The 23,919-nt window shown below is 34.9% G+C and overlaps 1 protein-coding gene across 3 annotated transcripts in view; it reads left to right on the forward strand.

Moving 5' to 3' along the window:
- PCSK5 (proprotein convertase subtilisin/kexin type 5) overlaps window positions 1-23,919 on the forward strand; it is a 404,636-nt gene that overhangs the window by 133,798 nt on the left and 246,919 nt on the right. For all 3 annotated transcript variants that reach the window (XM_074330572.1, XM_019736691.2, XM_019736690.2), the window contains exons 6-7: window positions 19,308-19,396; window positions 23,323-23,495. In XM_074330572.1, the coding sequence (XP_074186673.1) occupies window positions 19,308-19,396; window positions 23,323-23,495 (262 nt within the window). The remainder of the gene's footprint in view (window positions 1-19,307; window positions 19,397-23,322; window positions 23,496-23,919) is intronic.

Raw genomic sequence — 23,919 nt, forward strand, 5'->3', positions numbered from 1 at the left:
CTTGATTATTTTTTTGTTCTATCTTTTATCCACCCATCTTATCTATCACATGATGAATTTTGGGGGAGTTCAGATAATGGGATTTGAATGGGGCAAAAAAAAATCAAAGAGTTAGAGGACTTGTCTTTGTTGAAATTAATTCCAGTGGAGGCCAAAGGGATCCCCAAAGTGAGGGACAATCTCAAGCAGTTCCACTGACAACCATGCACTTGCTTTATCTGCATTTGCATTTGCTTTTATGCATTTGTAGAGGCCCCCGTTATTATGACTGTAGTTCTACCCAATGTAGGAATGCACAGTAACTGTGCTTAATTCTTCTATAGGTTGAATTTGCAACACATCGGTCAGCCCTCGATGGGGAGTAATGCTAGTGGCATTATGGTGGAACCACATTCCACAACATGGATATATAAGGACAAGGCTTATTTATTTCACTGTTGTGTTTGTAAGAGTGTTCATTCACATTATTGCAATCTTTGCAACTCCAATGCAAATATGAGAAGATATTCAGATAAACCATCACAAATGATATGACTATTCTTTCTTTCATAGTTTATTATCATGTGTACTGTTTTTCTATTAGTTGATTTCATTTATCGTCTTCTAATTTCCTCATTGTGTTTCTATGTTAGAATCCCCACTATAAAACTTATTTCAAATATAAGGTAAAGTAACTCATATTTAATTCATTCTGGTTGAAACGGAATACTCATAACTTCTTCATATCTCTTTTGATTTTTCCTTGTGTTTAAGTAACACAATCTTGTTTCTTATGCTAAGCGAGTAAACGTCTAATACTGGTACTCATATCTTAAATTCACATGTTTTTCTTATACGATGTGTAGGTTTCTGAAATCTACATGAATGTGACACATATAGATTTCCTACATATATACTTGGAGTGAACTGGGAAAATGTATATGGGGGAGAGAGGCCCAAGTAACTGCTAGATAAGTTGTTAAATAAAATTGAATGACCCTTTTATATACTGAAAGAATGTTTTGAGCAATATCCTATAAAAGCATGCTTATGCTAATACATGGACAAACACTACATGTTGTTCAAACCTGGAAAGTTATCGCTATGTCATTATTATAATTTAAAAAAAATATACACAAGCTGCTTATTTGGTTTTCCTGTGAACAGTTCTGTGGCTTTGAGAAGTTTGGTACATGATTTGGGTGGTGAAGTAGAGAACAACTTGGTGCCCCAAAGAAACCTTGGTTGTTTTTGCCTTGGGCTATAAACTCAGCAAAGTCTAAATAGAGTTCAGCAGGGTCAGTGTATGTCTTCCATGAGAGAATGAGATAAAAGAGCAGGTGGTCTGATTCCCTTGAGTGGCGTTAGTTCTTCCAAGTCATATCAGATCCCTTCTCAAATGCAGAGAAGTCATCTACTAAAAAATAATAATTTATCTAGACCTTTAGAATTCACAAAGCATTTTTATGTGTATTCTCACTTGACTTATAAAAATTCTTATCAGATAGGTAGTAGGTAATTGTTTTGGTCCCCCATTATTTGAATTCTTTATGTGTAAGGAATGTTCTGTCTTAGGAGTCTTGGAGGAGAGCCAGTACCACTCACCAATATGGTGGCTGAAAATGCCTGATACTCTTAACCTGCTCATCCTCCCTTGCTTTAGTCTAGGACACAGGTCATGTGGTCTAGATTCTAAAAACCAGCAGCACTTGTGCAGGCTAGTGACAGAAGAGGCCAGGTAAGCTCTTACTCACTTGCATGTATTCCTCTCCCTCTCTCTCATCAGGTCTTTCCCCATAGAGCAGCTACGTGTTTTTCTTGATCCTTAGCCTCCTTGCTTGTTCTGTGCTCCCAACAAGTCTAAGCTTCCCAGTATCCTTTTAATAAACCACCTTTCTGCTTAAGTCACTCAGTTATAGCAAAGAACCTGAAAATAAATGTCATTGGTGCCCCCTCTTTACAGAGGAAGAAAGTAAAATTCAAGGCAGGTTCATATAGCTTATGAACGTGAATCTGGATTCTAGAGTATGCTATGTGTCACATAATACACTGTAATTTGGAACATGATGCTGAATGCTTTTTCTTTTAATACACTCATGTGACATATAATGAGAGTTCAGTCAATGACAGACTACTTATATGATGGTGGTCCCATACAATTGTAATGGGGCTGAAAAATTCCTATTGCCCAGTGATGTCATAGCCTCATAAAGTCATAACACAATGCATTACTCACGTGTTTGTAGGGATGCTGGTGTAAATAAACCTACTGTGCTACCAATTGTATAAAAGTGTAGCACATACAATTATATATCATACATGATTACTTGATAATGATATAAATGACTATGTTATTGGTTTATGTATTCATTATACTGTACTTTTTATTGTTATTTTAGGGTATACTCTTTCTACTTATATGTAAAATAGTTTTTTCTGTAGAACATTATGCCCTGTTATGCAGGCAGCAGACTCACACATATTGTATTTACCGTGTCTCTTGATTACATCATTTTCTCTTGTGCGTGATTTAATCTCTTGTTGTTTTATACATGCAGTGCAGACGTGTAGCCCAGGAGCAATAGGCTATACCATGTAACCTAGGTGTGTAGTAGGCTATACAATGTAGGTTTGTGTAAGTACACTCTACCATGTTCCCATAATTGATCTGATGGCCTAACAATGCATTTCTCAGATCATGTCCCTGCCATTAAACAGCACGTGACTGTATAGTGTTAATAAGCAATATACACTTTTTAACTCATGGAAATAATTATAGTTAGTTTATGAGAGTTTAGTGCTTATTTTATGGAGTATAGTTTTTAACTCAGAAAGGACTTTTTGAATATCTACTAAGAGAATAGCACTTAAAAATCAAACTAGTAATATACATACAGTATGTAGAAATTGAATGTTTGATCCATCACTTAAAATCCATCACTCCTATGAAAAAAAGAGGCAATTTGCATGGAAAGAAAATGGCAAGTTACCTGTCAACTGATTCTCATTCTTAGCCATCAGAAAGGAAATTATAAATTAATTAACCTTGGATTTAGGTTTTTTCTTTTTTTTTTTTTTCAGGTATTGTGTACTGGCCTTTCTTAAAATGAGATGAATTAAGTAGTGTAAGCTTTAAAAAATTGTTTTCACTAAGTAATTTTAGGATGAAAAGGAGAAAATGGGGCATGTACATATAATTACTGATTAGTTAAACTTCTGAGAAAATTCGTTGATAGATTTGAAATCTAATAAAGTCAATCTTCCTCTCTTTCTGTCTCATTATACAAATACACAAATCTTTCTTATTGTATTCTGATTTAACTATAATGTTGATCTTAAAAATAAGGTCAGACCTCTTAAATATTCAGCATACCTAAGAAAGAAATCAGAAATAATTCAACCAATTTAAGGAACACCTCCAGATTTAGAATTTAGCTGAAAATTAGAAATACTAATCATAAATGAGTTGTGCATACTGAAAAAATAGCAAGGATTAAGATCAGACATTTCCACCTATATTTATCTTTTACTAATATGAAGAGATTAGAATTAATGAGATGAGAAATAGACATGGTGATATTTTTGAACTAGGATTATAAGCTAGAAATAGGGAAGTGTGTCTGAGCAGAACAGCTGCATGTGAAAGTCTGATATGGGGAAATAAGCTAAATGATTATAGGAATAACTTGGGGTAAGTATTTTTGCCAGTGGGAGACTTCATTGTCTTCTGTATATAAAATGGAGACAAAAATAGCAACCTGCAGTTTGCTGTGAGAATTACAGATATTGCATTCTGCATGTTCAGGATACTATAGGTCCTACTAGCTTGTGTAATAACTCATGGTATTAGAGCTAACTTAGAGATTTTGACAACAGGGATACCTAGGGACAGAGCTACAAGCGAAATGAATCATTGCCACTTTTCATCCTGTTATTTTTCTGGGGGAAATTATTTCCATCCAATTTAGAACATTTATATTTCAAATATGCAAACAGTGGAAGTGTATCCGGATTTTTTTTGGCAGGGGAGTGCATGAATCTGAAATTCTTTTGGAAAGGTTAAATGGATCTTTGCCCTGTAACAATCGGTTATTTCAATGGTCTTTCCAAAGTTGGATTTTCATAGTAGAGTTTCAAAAACTGACTCCTTTTTCTTCAAGAAAACTGATCATAGTCCACCCATTCTATGGAAATCACATTTCTTTTCCTCATGAAAGAAGTTCTTAGGTTTACTTGATTCCTCTAAGATTCTCTTTATAAAATCTTTTAAAAAGTCATTTAGTTTTCACATTTTACTATATGACTGACTTATTGGATTTATAGCAATTTATCCTTCAAAGAATGACCAAAAAAAACCCCTCATGTGAATACAATAATTATTGTGATTATGAAGAGAGTTGCAGCAATAAAGCAGTGCTGAATTGCTTATCCACACACACATCTCTGTGTGGTCCTGAGATTACACTATGCTCTCCATCCTGAAGCAAGAGAAAAGTTTTAAAACTGTAATTATTTCAACATTCTTGTTCAGAATTTGATCTACCTTGTTTTCACCAGTTGGTGACTGGTTTCCATGGAAATGGAAAATGGAATAAGCATTCCTCGTTTTAGATTCTCAGCTACCCCATGCCAACTGAGAGCTGTAAATGCCATTTGGTTAACAGCAAGTATCCAGAATTCTTCCATTTTCAAGTGGCAAAGGGAGAGGAAAAGAAAATGTTTGCCAAGTCATTTCGCTTTTCTCCCTTTGAAAAGGACACAGTTTTATGATTGCCTGAGCTACTGACTGATGGTTATCGGACACACAACATCCAGCAGTGCCTCTTCTGACTAACCAATTTAAATCTCTTTTCCACCCTTCACAAAGTTCCTTACCTCATTATGATTTAACTGGCCTGTGATTGCCTGCCTGGTTGTCCACCTGCTTTCCCAATGATGGGCACTGAACAGGAAAGTGGTCAAAATGTTGAAAGGAGACAATTTGGTGACCTCAGTGATCTGTAACGTGAAGGGGGGAAAAAATCTGTTGATAAAGGGAGTGGGGGTGAGGGCAAGTTGGAAAATTCTCACTCCTGAGACAATGTTAGTTAATGTTGCCACAAGGATTTTCCATTTCTGAGATTATCACCTATAATTATACATTTTCTAGAACTATTTCATAGGGAAGATAATGAACAAAACTATAAATAAATGCTTTAACATAAAATTTTGACTATGAATACAGTTGTTTTCTGAAGTCTGAAAAACTGAATCAATCTGAATGTTTTCTTTTATATTTTAAGGTGTTCAGGTACTAGATCAAGAAGGAATGTGACTCTAGTTCTTAAATATTACCCAGTGCAGTCTGTGAACACACTTCTGTTGGGATTTATAAAGGAGTTTCTCTATGTCCTAATATCTAACTTTAAGAAACAAAACCAGACATAACGGCTTCTAGCCACGGGCTGCCCCTGTGTCTCTAAGTGTGGTCTCATACGTAGCCAAAGCAAGTAATGTGTCACCTAAGGAAATAAGATCTTTATCCTAGACTTAGGAAAATGCATGAATACTTGAAGGGAAATTTTATGATGCTGAGCGTGCAGTTCAAGGCCTGACATTTTCTATTATCACATTGCATTCATGGGGAAATATCATTTTGATGATTTTTGGTGTAAACAGCTTATCCATTCTAGTGACTTGAGAAAAAAAGCATTTAGGATATGGAAAGGGACTTGCATAGAATATACATTGAAGGTCAAGGTAGCAAGCCAATTGCTGACATGGCAGTGACCTCTGTGACTGCTTCTGCTTTCTCAAGAGAGGAAAGCAAGTTCCTTATTCTCTTAATCCACAACCTTACTGGTCTGGAGAAGCACTACAGGAGGGACTCATTATTGGGTTAAGTGGGTATTGGTGCGAGAAAACATTAAAAAGGAATCCACTTAAATTGTGTTTAGTCTTGTAATGAACGATGCAAATGGTGTTTTATTTTAAACAATAAAACTAAAATGATGAATATTATCTAGCAGAACACGCAGCTAAAGCCATTCTTACATCAAACAAAAATGAATCATGTTTAAAGTTATAGTTTTTCTATAATATTACGAAATTTGAATTTTAGTATAGTCATAAAAGGATTCAGTTTGTAAAAATCTTTATCGGTTTTTCCAAGGGCCATTTGGAATCATTTTATTGACAAATCATTCTCATTTAAAGCCACTGTCACGTCGCCAGCCTTGTTCCATTTTTACTAAATCTCTCTGTTTTGGGTCCTCTTTCAACTATGGCTTTTAGTGTGAAGGGAGCTATTCTGATATTATTTTCATTGATTGTATAAAAACCTGTGTCTTTTGAAAGTTCATTAGGCAACTGATTTGCTTGATTTGCCTTGTATTGTTTGTTTGCATTTTATGTTTACACAGAGACATAAAGTTGTGGCACTGAAAAGGGCAGGGATGCTTGAGTCAGCAATAATTTCATTAGGGATAGAATCATTTGTGCATATCTTTTTTACTTGCTTAGTTAGGAAGCCTAATAATTATGGTACCCTGTTAAAAAGAACCTGTGGGCAGTGATCCAAGTAGCTTCAAAGGTGCAACTTCTGAGCATGTCTCTCAGGCAAGGTCTCAAGTCGTCATTACTTTGTTCTGGCCCTGCTAAGTATCTGTGTGCCTGGATGTATGCAGCTTCTTCCATAATGTATTGTGCACTTATTGTTGTACAAACATTAGCACTTGGTGTTAGGCGTTCTTTTGCAGTAAACTGGCTGCATTACCTTGGTGAAGTCACTTAATGCAGAAGAATCTCAGTTTCCTTACCTATAAAATGGAGATAAAAGTACATGTATTGCAAGCTAATTAGGCAGATCAAATTAAATTAAATACGAGAACCTACGTTGCAAATAATAAATAAGTGATCCTTACCACCTACATTGATTTGATCTCTAAACTTCAAATTGTATTAAGCATTCTTTCAAATGGAAATTATTAGTCAGTGGATATTTTGATACATTATATTTGTTGAGTAGATTCATTTCCGTAAAAGAGCATTCAGTTATCAATATTAAATCATGGCAAGTGGAAGTAGAAAAGGTAGAAGCATGTGGGTTTTGGTTCCTGAGAAGACACAAGTGGCTATGACTGTTTTTACCTTTCATGCTTAGAAACCTCAGGTTGGCGAACTACAGACTGGAGGTCAAATCTGCCCAAATCTGCCCAGATCTCTAGCTAAGAATGGTTTTTATGTTTTCAAAGCGTTAAAAAAGGGGAGGGGAAATACGTGATAGAGACTGCACGTGGCTCTGTAAAGCTTAAAATATTTACTATTTAGCCAATTACAGATAATGTTTGCCAACCCCGGCTCATAAACTCATGCAAATACCATCATAATAAAAACACATCTCATGTTATTTCTAAATGAACTATGATGTATATGCTAAAATGTTGAATGGATAATTAGGGATTATGATAAATTATATGTTTTGGAAAGAGCATTCCTTAATTGTTGGTTTCATAATTCCTTAATGTTGAGAACCTTCCAGTGTGTGAGAAAATGGCCCCGATGACCTCTGAAAGGAGAACCAGGAATGGCTATCAATAAACACCTAGCAGTAGCTTGGTGTAGCTAAGCTAAAACAATGATAGCTTAATGAATATAAGGTGTTTGAGCTGCTTTACTTTAAGACTTCTTGCTCGTGGGTATGAAAGGACCCTGGGACCAAGCGCCACCCACCTTCTCAGACCCCAAAATCTGAGTATTGCAGAAGGGACACCGAATTTTATGACAACAATTTTATGAATCCAAATTTTATGACAACAATTTACCTGTGTTTTTAGACAAATAAGATTATGTAAAATTCACCTATTTTAGGTCCTGACTCATATCTTCAGAAGTGTTTTGACAGTTCGTTGATGAGCTGGAAACAGTCCTAAACAAAGTGAAGTCAGAAATTTAAAATAATCACCTTTCTCTATCAGTCAATCATTAAGTGGATTTTGAGCAAAGCGACAGATATTTTTATCGTATTTTACAGCGTATAGTATTGAATGGTATCTTTACCTGAATGTTTTCACAAAAGCCAGTAGGAGCAGAACCATTAAATAGATTACTGGTAAATGAACATGGGCTTGCAAACTATTGCCTATTATTCAGGATTTCCAGGCCAATGGAGTTTATTGAAACTACTATATCATATTATATTTAGTTTTCTCACTATTGACTCTTTAGTGACTAATACATTCCTCAGCATGTGGTAGGTACTCAACAAACATTTACTGAATGAATGATTCACAAAAGTTCATTAATTATGGGCCAGGACATGGAATTAGTCTCATTACATAGAGTTAATTAGGTCATTGTAATAATAGTAGTCATAAATACAGAAGTACACATAAAGTTGAAATATTGTCTAGCATCCCATTCTCTTGTTTTTGCTACTTTAGAATTATTTATATGAGTTGGTTTTCAGTATATGTTTGGAGAAGAGAAATATGTATAAAAAGAAATAGACCACAAAAAAATCAAAATTATAATTTGATACAGGTCATTATTTCTTTAATTATCTTTATAGATCTTTTTCTGGTCTCTTGGCATATACACTGAGTATATACTTCATATTTCATGCTTTAGTGAGTTCTAATGATGAAATTTTCTTTTAATTATGATGATGTGAAATTACAGGAAAACCAGTTCAAGTGTGAGGAGTAGGTTCTTTAGATTGCATACCAAGCAATTTCGCAGACACCAACCTTAAGCCAGAACTCTTGGAGCAGAAATTCTTATAACTTTTGTACATAAACCTTGATTAACATGTACCTCAATACTTGGTAATTATTTGCATAAATATTAGAATACCCCTCTCAGTGATCTTAGGTTCAATTGGTCAGTCAAACTTGTAGGCCATAAGTATAACTAGAAGGTAGAACTATAATGTACCAGTAGAGAAACGTCCACTATATGTCTTCAGCAAGAGTGCTCACCAGTCCCAGGACTATTTTCTGCTCTTCCCCTGTCCTCCCCCCCCCCACCCAAGTGAAATGTCAGCTGTGCAAGAGTGAGCTAGTAGGTAGGTGTGAGTCATTTTGTCTTAGAAGCCCCATACTCTTAGGAACAATATTTCTTGCAATAATAGCCTATGAATATAGCTTTCAGGGCCATACAAGGAAGGGTACACTCAACTTCCAGTGTCTACTCTCAGAAGTCCAAAACCAAGACTTCTCATCATGTGTTTATAAATCCTGGCCACAGACTCCCAGTTCATGGCAACATACCAACCAGGTTTCACTTTTGCCATAAGCAATGTTGCTTAGTAGCTGACATTTCAACTTTATCAGATATCAAGGGGAACAGAGCTAGAAAGTTAAACCAAAGTAACTTTTCCACAAATGAGGAAAATGTTTTGTTAATCCTTTACTTAGAATCTTCTCCACCAGAGTTGCGAGCATCACAGCCTTCGATTTTTCAACTTTGTATGCCCGTTGCTTAAAAAAATCCTTAGGACATAGAATGTGAATTAACCAGACTTGAGAAAGGAAGGAGGGTGGGAGGGAGGGACAGGAAGAGGGAAGGAGAAAGGGACTAATATTGTTAACTAAAATATTTCTTGGGAGGTTCTTTGATAATTTCAAGAAAATAACAGCAATTCTGACAGAGTTCATTGCTTACTTACAAAGTGAGTGTTGTATTTCTATTTTCTGGAATTGTAGGAAGTACTTATCCCAGTAAAGCAGACAGTTGTCCAGTGGAGAAGATGGGCCTCATGTCGTATCCTCCAATTCCAGGGAAGACTTGGATCCTCCAGGTCTATATTTGTGAGCTTTTAAGAGGAAACACTTGACTCCCAGGTCACTAACAATAGACCTGAAATGAATCAGCAGGAATGACTGATTCATAGTCAAGGGGTAAGGGAGACAATTTCTCAGTCTTCCATTTGTGATGGAAAATGAGATCAGGCTGTTCCTAAATCTGCAACCACATGGGTAAAACTAGTAGATCAAAGTTTCGAAGACTAAACAGAACTCTCTGATAGAGGTTAGGGAGCTTGAAGAGCAGAGGTGTGGGCCTTTAATAGACCCAATGGGGACGGAATAGCATCATGGAATCACTAGGGGCTGTAGACAGTAATGGGCAACTGAATTTACAGAAACAAGCTCAAATAACATGGAAAACTAATCACTAAAAGCAAAACATGAGCCAAAAAAGCATGATGGGGTAAATCTAGAGTATTAGGCAGGGAGTCAAGAAAAAGGGCCTGTTCCAACATCATGGTTAGTATGGTTCATCAACAGGAATCTCGAATACCCTATTTATTGCCTTGATGTTGCTGTTGATCCCTGAGATAAACGTAGGAAGAGAGGTGATAAGGAGGTGGTTTGATCAGGACCACACACACACACAAACACACACACACATACACACACACTCGTGCCCATCACAGGTTTTACTGTACTTCGTCATTCCATGTGTGCAACATTATTTGAGAAAGCAACAGAAGTAAGGTAAACAACTAGGTTTTCTGATTAAACCAAGCTATTTCTTCTTTCCTTTAGACATGGGCTAGCATATTTAACAGTGAATTCAGTTAATAAATAGGCTGTTTTTCTGGGATGGGGTGGATAGGAGGAGGAAAAAAGATGTCGAAGGTCTAGGCTGGAGAGGGTAGGGAAGAGGGGAAATGGCAAAGGTAAGAAAAAACTTTTAAAGCAGTATATTGATCATTTGCGTTTTATTTATTTTGCTGTTAATTGTGTTCTGAGTGAAATATCATTTTTTAATTACAACTTCATAGAACTCATTAGGCCATAAATATAACTGTATCACAAGTAACTGTACAAATTCTTCTGAACTACCATGACATTTTAAAAACTTAAAAAAAACCAAACTGATGAACTCACAGAAAGTTGCAAAAATAGTACAGGTCCCTCATACCCTTCACCTAGATTCTCCCAATGGTGACAATTTATGTAATTATATTAAAATACTAAAACCAAGAAATTGGCATTAATACAATCAACAGGCCTCATTAAAATTTCACCAGCTTTTACATGCATTCGTATGCATCAGACTAATACTTTTAGCCCTCCAAAAGAAATATTCTGATTTTTAAAATACTTACTCATCACTTATCTAATGCTATATCTGATGCTAATTCTCAGTAGTGACCTGTTACTAGTTAATTCTATCACATATATTTTTCATTTTTTTTTACTTGCCTACAACATATCTGTCATACTTTGGAGCAGTTGACAAATGCTAACTTTTATTAATTTCTTGAAATGTATTATATCTACTCCTGAAATCCAAAAGGAGGATTCACCATGTCTCTTACTAAGTATAAAAACTGTCATAGTTTAAAGTTCATGCTTAATATTCTTTCAACATTAGGCTATCAAAGGTCACTGAATGTAAGCTTACATTATTTTGTATATTTATTTATTACTGTCTTAGTCAGTTCGGGCTGCTACAGCAGAATACCATAGACTGGATAGCTTAAACAACACATATTTATTTTTCATAGTTCTGGGGCTATGAAGTCCAAGATCAAGGTACTAGCACATTTCATTTTGTGGTGACCTCTCTCTTCTTGGCTTGTAGATAGCTACCTCTTTGCTGTATTGTCACATGGCAGAGAGAAAGAAAGCAAGTTCTCTCATGACTCTTCTAAGGGCGCTAATCCTATCATGAGTGCTCTACCCTCATGACCTACCATATTTTGCCATGTATAATGTGCACCCACGTTTTTGGCCCAAACTTTCAGGAAAAAAAACTTTCATTTCAATTCAAGTTTTCATTTGTTTATATTTAGGTACTTGTTTTTTGTATTATAAAGGAATTTTAGCATTTATTTTTTAACATGTTGTGGTACAAGAAATTTTATGTAACAAATAATTACAAAACACAAGAACAGATACAAGGTACAAGACATTTTATGTATTGGTAACAAATTTACAGTATTTAACACATCATAGAAGGTCAAGAACTCTTCATCTTTGTAAGTTCAACAAAGTCGATTATCATATTCTGGGGTATTATGTTGCATACGGATAGAGTTATTGATTTCTAGAGTTACACTTTTAACTCATAAGCATAAATAAAAGAATTAAAAACATTTATATAGATACAGAATTAGTAGCACCCATGTATAATGTGCATCCTTATTTTTCCCTCAAAAATTTGGGCACTAAAGTGTGCATTATTCACGGCAAAATATGGTAATTACCTCCCCAAGACCCCATCTCTGAATACCACCACAGGGGGTTAGGGTTTCAATATATGAATTGGGGGGACTACAAACATTAAGTCCAGAGCAGTTATTTTCAATGAGTTTTCCTGAACTTCTTCCTAGTATAATAATAATAATAAATAAATATATATATATATATATATATATATATATATATATATATATATATATATTATTGAAGCCTCAGGGACCATGTATAATTGCAATCACTTCAGAAGCTATTATCTTAATTGTCTCACAAAAACTAATCACCAAAAAATGGACTGTGTAATTTCTTTTTCGCTTTTTAAAAATTTTAATTTACCTTTTTTATTTTTTTCCTAACATGTTTCTTGAGCCTCAGTAAGCTTTTCACTGAAGATAGGGTTGAAAATCCATTTTCAGCTATTTTCCATTCTTCTTAAGTTTTCGTTTTTAAGATTCCCAGCATTTCCTCCTTCTAGTTCAAGTTGAATAATTTATCATGAAGATTCTATAAAACATACTGCCAAATATCCTGCATTAATAGCAATGAAGGAATAAAGTTGCCTTTACCTCACAAAATAAGTAGAGTAGCAGGCAAAGAAGTCATGAAATCTTGGCAATCAATCAAAGATCTAGGAACATGGGCCCTCGTGAGTCTTGCTGGAATAGTGAAAAGGCCAGGAGATCCAGATTTAGTCTTTGCCCTGCTATATTTTATACCCTCCAATCACCATCTGCCTGACTGAATTTTCTCATTTGTAAAATAAGACAAGTAATATCTGTTTCTGCTTACTTCCCAGGGTTGAAGTGAGAATCAGATGAGGCTAAAATACTTTGATAAGTGGAAAGTGTGATACAAATATCAAGTTGTAATATTATCAAGAATAACATCAGCAGGCAGAAACATCAATTCTAAGTGATATACTGGAAAACACATCAAAAACGTTATTTCTTACTTTCCTCTTTTAAAGGAGGATTTTGAGATAAAGTGGAAGATGTTCGCTTAGATTTAAACAAATTCAAAATATGCCAAAGAGAATGGGCACACTCGATTTCAAAAGGGAATAGAAACAGTGAGGGGATAGGTGCATCCATGAACAGCTGCAGATGTTTATTCCAAGAAAGAAATTAAATAGAAAGACGTCTTTCTCCCAGTTGCCATTGCTTGATTCCATTCAAGTGGAATTTTGATTTTCAAGCAATGCCGTGGCAACTGCAAGGGTGACCTTCCGAATGTATCCTGATGTCTCAGATTCACTGCTGAGCTTACATCTTATTTCCAGATCTATGGTACATTTCAAATAAGTTAATATTTCCATCCCCACTAACTTATACTGAAGAAAAAAGTGCACAAAGCAGTGTGACTGGGGGAGAAAGCAAAAGAAGGAGTGAAGGTAGTATTTTACCACCTACCAAGATATAGTAGAACCCACGAATTTATATTCTATACTCACTTCACATATATGTGTTCTCAGTATTACGAAATGACTTAATAATAACTCTCGGATTCTTCCATCTTTTCAATCACATAGTCCAAGTAAAAGTTAAGACCTTTAGTTACAATGATTTATTGTTGGGAATAGGTAATGGAGCCGATGAGAAAAATATTTCTTCCCCAAATAAGAAAAAGTAGTATGACAAAGGCTGAAATGATTTTTTAGTGAAGATGTTCTTTAAGAGACAAAATGGTTTATTCAAGTAAAAATTATGTAATAAGACATCTTACACTTACTGGGGCTTTAGTAGTAATGACAGTATCTTTAAGAGAATCAGAGAAGTGATGTATTTTTAATTCCTACAGCCACTTTATTGGATATGATATCCAATCATTGGTCTATATGTCCTTATAATTTACATAATTGGGTTATCTTCTGGAAGTCTCAGAAAATGTGTCTTAGTAATAATTGTGAACATATGCAAGAAAGCCTAACAGGTGACTAATTTTCCAAGGGACATTATGTGGGAATTGGCTAGTAAAGTTCATATTTAGGTGCATGTGGGTCAGAGCATAATATAATGAGTATATTATATTGTTTCTGAAGAAAAAATACTCCTGAAACACAGACTTTTCTCTGTTTTGTGGCTTTTTTATTTAATTGACATGAATATTGTTTCTGACCACCCTTGTTCTTTGGAAGAAGGGAGAAATTCCATCTTGTTTATGTACATGTCAAAACACTGAGTCTAACTAAGATACAAAAATAAAAATAAAAAAATAACTGGCACTTTACTTGGGCTAATGATCATTGTCATCTGAAGAGAGGGGGCTATTAGTAGTTGAGCTAGTAATTTGGACCCCCAATTTCCATACACTGCAATATATTATTTACCTGATATTTAAAATATATGCATCAGCAGTAGAGTGATAACTTCCCTGCTTCCCCAAAATGATTGGTACATCCTGATGTGGAGCAATGTACAGAAATCTTTGCAAGAAATGTTTTTATAAGGAAATAATTACTCTATTCTTCACTTAGGAGCAGTCACTGTACATTAATGAAGCACATGATATGTGCAGGACTTTATTACATTTAGGACTACAGAACCAAGTTCTTCCATTTTTAATGATACTCATATGGTAGAACAGATATTCAATTAAATCTTTTCTATTTCAGTACGTCTAAAACTCCTGTGAAAATACTAAAGAACTTTTTAGTGGATGGTTGAGCTAATGGGACACCGAGAGTATTTCTCTGAGAAAGCTCAAATCTGTAAGCTTAGGTGGTCAATAGGGAGATACTAGGTATTTGCCAGGGAGAGCAACTAATCCAAGTCAGCCTGGAGCTGGATTTTAAAAAGCCCAGGGATGGCAGGAGATTAAGACCTTGGTCCAATGAGTGAGAGAATACTTCTACATAAAACAGAATCCCTGATGCACCATATTCAGTACATTAACTATAAAATAGAAAACCTACACACAGAGAGAACCTATTTGACTTTTCAACTTATGTAATCGATGGGACAAGCAGATAAATAAATAGCTACCCTTTAAGTATTACCCACTGCACTCATGGGATTTGTACCTGTAATTCATATTACTTATATGGCCCAAATTTTAAGTTTGATTGAACATGCCCTGGTTGGTGTATACCTAGATATGTGGTAGAAACAAATTTAAATCTTATTTAGAACAGTAAGCTTTCCATACCAGCCTAAAAGAATTCACCCAGATAAAAGCCCAAACAGCATGACCTCGTAAATGGACAATTCACCAACCACATGGGGAAAATATCACCGTGAAATAAGCTAGCAGTAAAAACAGAGCAGAATTAGAGTCACACATTTTAATATTATTAGATATAATTCATGTGTATCAAGAAATGAATATTGAAAAGTATTTTAAGAAAGAGTATCAGAATTAACAGGGAACATGTGAAAATAACTTCAAAAAAATGAAACATGTAATAATTGAAATGAGTAATGCAGTGAATGGATTAAATAGCAGAGTACTCATGGCCCCAGATAGGATAAGTGAAATACAGAATTGAGCAAATTATACAGAATGCAGTACACAGAGAGAAAGATAGGAAAGACAGAATATAAGATTAAAGATTAAGATAGTGTGAAAGGTCTAATGTACAAGTATGTTTAATTGGGATTCTGAAGGGAGGAACTAGAGAATAATCTAAAAGCAGTTTTCAAAGGTGCTAGCTAAGAATTCTGCAAATTTAAACATTGAACTACAGGTTTAGGAATTCCATGAAACAGTTTTTTTTTTCATTCATATATACAACTTCTTAATTAACCTGCATAATAGAAAAGACAAAGAAAAGATCTGAAAAACATTCAGAGAGAACTAGATTGCCAAGATAGCTGATTTCTCACCAGAAACAATGGGAGCCAGAGACAGTGGAGTGGAATCTTTGAAGTGCTATTAGTCTAGAATTCTATACCCACAGGAATTATTTTTCACAACAACAGTAAAATAAAGTAATTTTCTGAGGCTACTAAAATACTTTGGGCTACCAAAATACTCCCTAAAGTGTACACTTATAGAATGTTCTTCAGAAAGAAATCGATGATTCCATAAGGAAGTAAGAGCTACAAAAAGAAATAACATTGATTGTTCAAAGTAGTAACAGTAATGGGTAATTTCTAGTGTTAAAAAATCCAATGAGTAACAATAATCGTGGGGAACTCATGTGTTAAGATGTGGGTAATCAGAGTTGAAACATTCTAAAGTCAGAATTGTTTGAAAAAGGTTGAACATTTGATGACTCTAGGCTTTGTGATATTAGGTACCTATGATCAAATAGCTAGGATAACTACTAAATAATAGAATGTATAGCATTCAAGCTGGTAAATTGGAAAATACACAGAAATGAACATGAATATATTAATAGATACAGTTACTGTACATGGACAATCAAGTTAAAGAAAAAGATGGTTAACCTAGCTTGAAAAAAAACAATACATTCTATTTATAAGAGATATAACTAATATGAACACATAATGTTTGAACATAAAAGGAGCAAACAGGTAAATAACTTAAATATTAACCAGATATTTTTATCTTAGATCCAGTGTTACTATATATTCATAAATGGTTTGTTTCACTAGATAGATATAATAATCCTATTCTAAGTAAAACAAAAGTTCATAGAACTGCACAGAACATTAGCAAATCCAACATTAACAATTCCACAATATAGTGAATAAGCTTGATATAATGGATTTACAAAGAACAACTGGAGAAAATACATCCTTTCAAGCACATGTAACATTTATAAAAATTGACCACATACTTAGCCATTGTTTGAATCACAAAATTCAAACAGTTGCTTCATAAAAATTATATTTTATCACAAAGTAATCAGATCAGTGATTAATATCAAAAACAGAATTAAACACCCAAATACATTTGAAATTTTTAAATCATACTTCTAAATAATCTATAGGCCAAAGAATAAACTAGAGCAGAATTAAAAACAAATCCATATGGTCCAGTAGCACTTGAATTAATTAAAATAGATACAATAAAGTATAAGAAGAATAGACTCGCAAAAGGAATTTGACATTTGAGTAAAAATAACTCATACCATGAAGTAATATGCAATAAGAACCTAATGAAGAATCATAAATAGATTTATGGGGAAAATTAGTAGTTTAGCTTTGGGCTCACAAATGTTTTCCCTTTTAAAAATGTGTTGTTTTTCTGGTGATTAAAGTGGCACAGCCAGATATCAGAAGGGCAAGATAATTATGAGTACATCAAAATTAAGTACTGTGTATGACAATCTAAAATTGCCATAAGATAGTTATGTTCCAAATAACAAATTTGGAAATGTACGAGTATATGTAACAGATATGATGGAAAGGCGATAACATGAAAAGATTATTCACAAGCAAGAAATAGAAATAGCTAATAAATATTTCAAAAGATGGACATAATCAGAGGGAATTAAAAAGGAAGCAACAATGAGATAACATTTTTCATGTCAGATTGGCAAAAATGAAAAAGATTGAAAAACTCATACAAGGATTATATACATAGGGGTTTGTTCAGCTTTTTCTCTATTCTTCCTGTTGTCATTCAGCTTGGTTTATGGTCTTTCTTTTTTTTGTCATGCACAAAAATTTGATGTTTTGTAGTAATATTAATTTTGCAGTTTTTATGGTGTTTGGTTATATTACTTTTATCTACTGTTAACAGTTTGACAATATATTCTCAGTAGTTTTTGATTCAGTAATTCCACTTCTAGGGATTTGTCCCAAGGCATAAAATTATATATATACCCAAGACTGTTCTTCATAGCCTTGTCAATATTAACGAAAAACTGGGTAAATACATATATAGATACATATATACCATTTTGAAAGATTATGTAGTATAATACCAACCATTCAAATTATATATAGATTAATATTTACATAGAAATATATGCATGCCATTACTAAGTGGAAAAAGAATAAAATACCTCTTTTGTGTAAAGTTGTAAACCTATCAGTTGTACGCAGTAACTTGTTTATAGTTGCACAGAGAGTGGTCATATCTCATGATGAGTTTGGTCTGATGCACCTGTGCTGTAAAATAAAAAACACTACAATGGAACTTGGGGGGCCTGAGTTTTAGTCACTCTTTTGCTGCTTTCAACAGATCTCTTTACAAATCAGTGCCTCCTTAAGTGCCCTCATCTCTAAAAATGAGGGAAGGGAGGTGGGCGTTGGACTTCAGTGGCAATGACAAATACACCATAATGGTTGTCACACCCCTCTTCTGCAGGCAGGGCAGACATTAGTCATCCATCTTAGCATTCTTTCTGTGGGCTCAGCCAAACCTTAGAATTATTTTCAGCACACTGGTTTAGACCACCATTTCTAGGCAGAGTGTCTGTCACACTTGAAAGTTCTTTTCAATCTTCATCTACAACATTTTTCTGACCAGGGAACAAAGTTATTGTAACGAGAAATAACAGGGAATATCTTTCAGAAACAAAAAAGTTGTGTTGTTTTTTTTTCTTGTTAGCCCTACATTTTAAAAAAGCAGTAAAAAGTGGAAATAACTTTTCATAATATATTTTATTCAATAAGATATTTCAACACGTCATTGATATAAAACAATTATTAATGGGATATTTCATGTTTTTTTCCATATAAAAATCTTTGAAATCCAGTGTGTAACTTAACAGCAATCCCATTTTAGATGATAAATTTCCATTGGAGATACTTGATCTATATTTAAATTTACAGTTTAGAAGTAGAGTCTCATACTGACATTCAAAAATTTTCTAATAATTGAATTGAGTACTAGTTTTTGAATTTAGTTTAAAGTGCATTAAATTAAAAATTAAGATGAAGTTACACTAGCCACATTTCAAGTACCCAATAGCCATATATGGTTGGTGGTTATCATATTGGACAGTGGTGGTTTAGAGAATACAGAGAGGCATTCAATTCGATTTTAGCCTTCAAGGAGATTTTCCAGTTGGGAAAGCAAGATATCAAAAATAAATGTATCGAGAATATAATCCAAAACAATATAATTAAATGCTAAAAAGTGGACAGACTAAGTGTTACTTCGGTAGGAAAAACCCTCAGCTTGATACATTCTTCACCACTTTGAAGTCTGAGTGGTGGCAATGATGTGTTGAGTTTGTGTGAATGGAGTGTCTTACTTTAGAAAGTGTGTGTGTTCTCCCTGCAGGCATGGGACCCGCTGTGCTGGAGAAGTGGCAGCCGCAGCAAACAACTCTCACTGCACAGTCGGAATTGCTTTCAACGCCAAGATTGGAGGTATGGGAAACAAATTTACATGGACATAGAAATGAGCCAAGAGCTCTTGTGCTAACTGGTTTTCAGTACCTTTTTGAACTAAAGACAGGCATGTGTTTGCATAAGAGTGTTCAACTATTGCTGACAGCAAAATGACCATGTTAACATGTTATCAAATACAGTTAGAGGCTTCAGAAGCAGTACCCCGAACGTGTTCCAAACACAAACATTTCTTTCTTTAAACAGGCATGTAAAAAGATTGTCCAATACTGAAAATCAAATCAGTGACATACCGAACTATATAATTGGTGCTTTGGTCAGAAAAAACTAATAATATAACATTAGGCTGTAATATCTCTATGGAAAGAAGTATTTTGAAATTCTATTAAAGCAGACAATCTTTTCTTTTCCTTGGGCTTTACAAAAAGTTTCTTTTAACTGCAATTAAAATGGTAAATGGTAAAATCTCCTTTTGTAGTCCCATAATGTAGTAAGACTGCTATCATTAATAATACCAAATCATATATATCTACAGATACACAAACTCAAATATACATAAGCTTACTACTTACTACAAGGACGCAAACACGGCCGTTTAAATCCAGGTATTAATAAAAACAAACTCTTACTTTCCTATTTGTAGTCATCTTTATTACTATAGCCTATTGCCATGGCCACATAAATTGGGAAGAAGACATTGTAAGAGATGCTAACAGATCCTAGTGACTTTGGAGATGTCCCCTGGGGCCTCTTAATGGGTGTCCTATGATGAGTGAAGTTCCAGGAACCAGCATCCTTGTTTCCAATACACTATTTGTTTCCAAATGGTAAATAGAGTTGGAACTAAATAATAAAAATGACAGTCCTTTCTAGGATAAATGCAGAGGTCTTGTAACATGAAATATTTGGGATCTTTAATAATGACGCTAAGAAAAGATTTTCTGAGACTACCTTGAATGTAAGCTCTCAGGAAATTTGACCTCTTTCTCTCCTTTATTTCCTGAATTCCCTGAATTTCCTTTACTCCCTGAATTCTTACTGTATGGTAGCTTATTAAGCAGTAATTAGCTGTACTCTGAGAGCATCTGCTATCAAGGGGAAGGTTTATGGAGGAGGTAAGGAAAGGAAGAGATAAAGATTTTTCCCTGAAGAATCATGAGGGTGCCAGAGGCCCCTGCTCTTCTCAAGAAAATCACATGACTCTAATGGCTTCCCAGTCAATCCTTCCTGCTGACCTGGACACAGAGTCTCTCACGTACACAGACACACATCTGTGTCCCTGTCATTTCTCTCCAGTGCAAACCCAGCACTCACTGACCTTGAGGGAATGAAGAGATAAACATGTAAACCTCACTGTGGGGACAGATCCAGAAGTGCAGTTTCCAGGCTCTCAGCCTCACGTAGAGGGGTGCTGGCTCCGGTGGTGAATGGCCATCAACTGTGATTGGATGGCCATCAGCTGTGGCTAGTTGGCCATCAGCTGTAACCAGTGAGCCATTGGCCACTAATATAACTGCCGTGGCTACGCTAGCAGAAAAATGGGGGGCTGGCAAGAAGATGGTGGCTGAGCCTGCAAGCGGAGCAGTGAGGGTTGCGAACAGTGTGGCTCCTGCTTCCTGTGTCTCCAACCCAGCCGCCAGCAAGAATATAGTGGTAAGACTCCCCTGTCTATGCCTCTGTGGGTGTTCCCTTTTGGCCTCACCATGTCCTGCTTTCTTATGTGGGGAGCGAGAGTTGCGACCCTGCAGGCCGCCCCGCATGACACTCACAGATACTAGTAAGCTATTGGCTGACCTAGCTGAGCAGGAGCTCAGTAAAAAAATGAATGTATGGCAACAATTCACAAATGTTCCATCATCTAAAAACAAGAACATTCTGAATTATAAATTTAATCTTTTAAACCAGGGACTGAAGGCTTGCAGTTAAATGAAGAAAAAGCAATCTTTCATCTTTTAAACTTGAGGAAACAAAATTCTTATTTGTCAGAGTTTGATCAAAAATTAATATTACATTCTACCTATGATTTTATCAAGTGTGTGTGTGTGTGTGTGTGTGTGTACACATAAATTAAACGATGTAAAAACTGAATTCAGGTTTTGTGTAGATATCCCTGCATATTGGCAGTTAGAGATACTAGTTTGTCCAATGTTTATTTCAGACCTCCCAGTACAGGTAAAATAGTTTCATTTTATGCTTTTAAATAGAAAGTAAGATTAGAAAGTAAAAATCTTTAGTAAAAATCATGCAAGTGAGTTTTGAATATTTATGTCAAATGAAAACAAACCAATGGCTGCTTAGGACCCAGTACATTCAGAGCACCATACTACTCCCGCAAAAATTTCTGACAAACTTTCTAAACACAATTTTTGTTTTCGTAAATTTTATTTTTAATTTTTATTTAACAAAATATTATTTGGAATACCTGTTCTTTTTCTTTTCAATTGCAGTTGACATTCAATATTACTTTATATTAGTTTCAGTTATACAACAGAGTGGTTAGACATTTATATAATTTACGAAATGATCCCCCCAGTAAATCTGGCACCATACATAGCTATTACAATATTATTGACTATATTCCCATACTTTGTTCTCCATGTAACCTGCTTACATACATCTCCTTTAAAAATCCAAAAGTCTGGAGGAAAAGACTATCAGGAGGTATAACAACCAAATGCAATGTCGTTAGGGATACTTTGGGGAAATTTAATGTTGATTGGGTATTTATTTCTATGATTTTTATAAAAATATTAAAGGATATAGTATCATACCTGTCATGTAACTTAAAATTGTTCAGACCAATATTTATATTTTTAGATGCAGAAAATGTGGCAAAATGTTAACAGTTGTTGAGTACTGGCTATATCAGTATTCATTGCCATTCTGTTTTTCTGTTTGTAAGTTTTATAGTTAGAAGTTAAGCACTTTTTAAAGCACAAAGAAGAGACAGGTTCTTAAAGAATGTTTTTATTTCTATCAGAAGTCCCACCTCAAACCACATAGTAGCTAAAGCTACCTGATTTGGGATTTTATTTTTCAATCCCTGTTTACTAGTAATTAATAAAAACTTGAAATCCTACTAGATAACAGTGTTTTCCAAAAGAGTGAATTTGGGCTATAGAGATATATTTTTAAAATAATACAATGCTCGGTGATGGTATTTAGCTTAAGCTGAAGGAATTACGTTTACTTAACATTTAGTTTTTGTACGTCTCAAAATAATAGGAAAAAAAGGAAAGCTGAGCATTTGATATGTAATTTATTTTTGAGTATCTGTGTCTATTTTTGCAAATTATGGTTAATAATAAATTCCTATCTGTCTGGTGGGAATATACTTAAATGAAGATTAATGACTAAACATTGCTAAAACCCTTTGAGAATTATTTGATGTGTTACATGCACAGAGAGCATTCTCATTTATTATTTGACTTATAAATAACTTGGCAAAGAAGTAATGTATTAAGTTCACATCAGCCTTACAGATTAGGAGACAACATTAAATATGGAGGAAATTAGACCAACCTAACTTGGCAGCTTTCCAAGTTTTGTAAGACTGTTAAGGTCAGAATGTTTTATATCAATTATGAACACAAGCGATCTAATGAAGAGAAATTTAGGGGAGATGGATTGCTTGAGGCTCTCTGTCAACTGTTCACTTAAGACAGGGATAAAGAGAAGGGAGAGATTGTGGAAATTTAGAAAACGAGAACAATGGATGAAAAAGATTTTAAAGAAATTTTGCTCTTTTACATGCAATGTAACTTTCTCTCTCCCCAAGAAAGCTTCAGGAAAGTCTGCATTGTCTTTTTCTGGGGAAAATATGGTCACTTAAGTGTTGGTTAAGTTTATTCTTGTCCCCCAAAATACTGTAACTGCAGTAAGTCTTGAGTTGTTTGGGCATCATACAGTGAAGCCTGTAATGAAACTACCTACCTTCTGTCTTGAAGGAGTTCGAATGCTGGATGGAGACGTCACAGACATGGTCGAAGCAAAATCAGTTAGCTTCAACCCGCAGCATGTGCACATCTACAGTGCGAGCTGGGGCCCAGATGATGACGGCAAGACTGTGGATGGACCAGCTCCACTCACGCGGCAAGCCTTTGAAAATGGCGTCAGAATGGTAGGTTTCAAAAGCACCTCAGCTCATGCTGTGTCGATCGGTGATGATTCTCATGCAGCCATCTGTGAAACTGTGGGTCCCAGTGCTCCAGGAATAGGTGGAACTCATAGGCTGAGCCAGGAGACTGGCTAATTGAAAGAGACGCTGAACCTTTGGGATTAGATGCTATATTTGTTCTGCAAATGAACTAAATGCTAGAGAGTTTCCCCTGACAAGAACAGAGGTATATTTGGATGCTTATATTTGTTCACAGGAAATATATTCATTCATATGTTAATCTTGCATTTGGAGAAATGTATTCTCAGGACTGTGAGATTCAGGAGAAGTAGAGATACTGAAATTCTCCACTTGGTGTTGGTAGATCATCCAGCAATGTCCGTCTGGACATCTGTCTTTGGAGTTCCTTCCCTAGTTCCACCTCTGT

Source organism: Rhinolophus sinicus, linkage group LG04 (assembly GCF_036562045.2).
Source record: "Rhinolophus sinicus isolate RSC01 linkage group LG04, ASM3656204v1, whole genome shotgun sequence".
NCBI lineage: Eukaryota > Metazoa > Chordata > Mammalia > Chiroptera > Rhinolophidae > Rhinolophus > Rhinolophus sinicus.